General features: G+C 37.5%; 1 protein-coding gene across 1 annotated transcript in view; it reads left to right on the top strand.

Moving 5' to 3' along the window:
• The window catches only part of LOC106870378 (LIM homeobox transcription factor 1-alpha), a 314,221-nt gene that overhangs the window by 289,267 nt on the left and 22,041 nt on the right, over nt 1-2,913 (top strand). Inside the window, exon 5 of the mRNA XM_052965868.1 lies at nt 2,619-2,836. Within this exon, the coding sequence (XP_052821828.1) occupies nt 2,619-2,836 (218 nt within the window). The remainder of the gene's footprint in view (nt 1-2,618; nt 2,837-2,913) is intronic.

The following is a 2,913-nucleotide window of genomic DNA, read 5'->3' as shown; positions in this document are numbered from 1 at the left end:
ATATATATATACTTACATGCATATGTATGTATATGTCGGTATGCATGTGTGTGAGCGTAAGCGCGACATTCTCCCCCACCCCTGTCACCGTCCTCAATCAGCCATTTCTACTGACTCTATATCTCACACACAAATTAATACGAGCGCGCACACAAACACACACACACACGCACACACACACGTGCGCGCGCATGCTCACTCACACACACACTCACATATAGTCATACACACTTATTGTGTGCGTAGATGGATGCTTGAATTGATGCGTGTGAGAGTACGTTGCTCTCTCATTTCTAGATTTAACTCTTCACTCTTTCTTCTTCTCTTTACCTGTCTGTGTTTCTCTATTTCTCCCCCTCTCTCTTTGTCTATCTATCTATCTAACTATCTATCTCTATCTCTCTATCTCTCTCTTCCCCACTCTTTGACACTCAATTTACATAAACATCTGCAGGTACAGAAGCGCGCATGTGTAAGAGTGTGTGCATACACACCCGCGTGCACATATCTTTGCATTGATATGATTTTGCAGCCGTATATAACTATTTAGGCGCACACATGTTTATGTATATGTGTATTCATATATGTACATCTGTATGCCTGTCTATATGTATGTATGTGTGTGTGAGTGTCTATGAATGTACACATTTAAGTATGTATACATGTATGCGTGTGTGAGTACATAGTATGTATGCATGTGTGTGTGTGTATACATATATATATATATATATATATATATATGCACATATATATACACACACATACATAAATATAAAGGATGAGTCTGTGTGTGCATGTATGTCTGTGTGTTTGCTTGTGTGTGTGTATGTGTGCGTGCGTGTGTGTGTGTTATTCGTCTAATCAAACTGTGAACCACATAACTTATCCCTTCTGTACAATCCGTTAGAACGCGAAAGGTGAGATGTCTGTTGTAAAGGTTAACAGGTTAGCGGAAGACCATTAGTTACTAGCACTTGGAAATCCTCATACTGCGACGAATCGTTGAGATAAATTTTAGGAACACCATTTCTTGCTTGAGTTTATGGATTCTTAAAGAGGCCTGAAACCTAAGTTTACAAATAGATAGGAAATAATAAGAGGCTACGATTCTCTTACCTTCTTTTTACGAATGTGCAATAACATGGCTTCGATGTTCAGACACCAGTATTGCAAAGAATCGAAAGCGTGTCGCATTTATTATTTGAACTATTTATATAGAGGCAAGAGCAGCGCGTAGCTAGAATATGTGCCGCCCAAGGGCAATCCTTCAGTTTGTCGCTTCTCGGACCGTCACAAAAATACTACATATTGCAGTGATTCTCTCTACTCTTGAAAAGGGAGCTCTAGCTTACTTTAACAATTTCATCTGAATGTGTCGCAGGTCGCACACCTATGGCATCATGCAGATATCACCTAGAAATATAGTTATTACGTAAGTTTAGCCAATTGAAATAGCTATCGAGATATGACATTACATAATTTGTTTTCCTATATGTATTTTTTTCTGTTCTCCGTGTAAATAGAGGTCTCAAGCCTGTGTTTATCTTCCGGGTTACTTATGTGTTTGTGTGCGTATGCTCTCTTTAGCTTCTAATTATTTAAATTCTTCTTCTGAAGAAGGTACTAGTTTTTAACAAAGATACAAAGCTTCGTCGTTGGAATCTCGATAACAAAAACAATGTTGCATTTTAAACTGGTGAAAAGTTTTGCGTATTGAACTAAAACGTAAATAGCGAAATACCGCAAAGTAATTTATTCGGCTTGCTAATGATTCTGCCAGCTCGACACCTTAAACACAATCACTAATGTAATCATATATATTATGTTTCAAAAAATGGTGAGATGGCCATGGTAAGAATGCATTTCATCATATATCTGCATTTCTTTCGTGATTATTATAAGAAATTCAAATTTTAAAGATTCATCTGTAAAACTATGAAAGGATGTCTGTAAAATTAAGAAAGAACAGATTAAAATGTGTTTGTGTGTGAGTATGTGTTTTGTGTTTTGTGTGTGTGTGTGTGTGTGTGTGTGTGTGTGTGTGTGTGTGTGTGTGTGTGTGTGTGTGTGTGTGTGTGTGTGTGTGTGTGTGTGTGTGTGTGTGTGTGTGTGAGTGTGTGTTTGTGTGCGTGCGTGCGTGAACACCGACTTTTCCTGCAACCGAAAATGCGTTGTGCTTTATTCCATTGGCATCCTCAATTCATTCAACCAACAGAAGATGAAGGTTGAAACCTGACACCACCCTGATAAGTAGCAACTATGGAAATTCCTTTTGTTTTAGAGTGATAAAATGGAAACCAAATTGCAGATTAGCAAGCGATGATAAGGATAGCTCAATTAACAGTTGTAATGGTCTTGGTTTTTGTTGATGTTTAGTTTTGTTTTTTAGCCATGCATATAATTGAATGTGAAGTGGTACTTGTGACGTACATATCTTTCTGACGTAAAAGAAATAAACTGGCTTCAACATATCTTTGGCACTGCCTTGCCTTGCTGAGAGCTTACTGTGTTAATTAATAATTCTAATAATAATTAGTTCTTTTGTGTAATAATAACGATCTTATTGTTAGACATCTTAAATAAGCTACATTGATTATTTTGTTCTTGTATCTTCTTAGGATTTTCGGGACGAAGTGCAGCAGTTGTATGCAACCAATTCCAGCCAACGAATTAGTGATGAGAGCCATAGGCAACGTTTACCATCTACGGTGTTTTGCATGCGTAGCGTGCGGTCACCAACTACAAAAAGGAGATCAGTTTGTAATTCGAGACGGTCAGTTATTCTGCCGTATGGACTTTGAAAAGGAATATGGAGTTATGCCACTAAGTCCGAAAAGTAAGTTAAACTCCGTCAATGATTTCACAGTTGTTTTCTTTTTTATAAAAGGTCTTCAAATTGCCAACTTAAATATA

The sequence above is a fragment of the Octopus bimaculoides genome, chromosome 2, assembly GCF_001194135.2.
Source record: "Octopus bimaculoides isolate UCB-OBI-ISO-001 chromosome 2, ASM119413v2, whole genome shotgun sequence".
Lineage (NCBI taxonomy): Eukaryota > Metazoa > Mollusca > Cephalopoda > Octopoda > Octopodidae > Octopus > Octopus bimaculoides.
The sequence above is the reverse complement of the archived record's forward strand: the minus strand, read 5'-3'. Positions and strand labels throughout refer to the sequence as shown.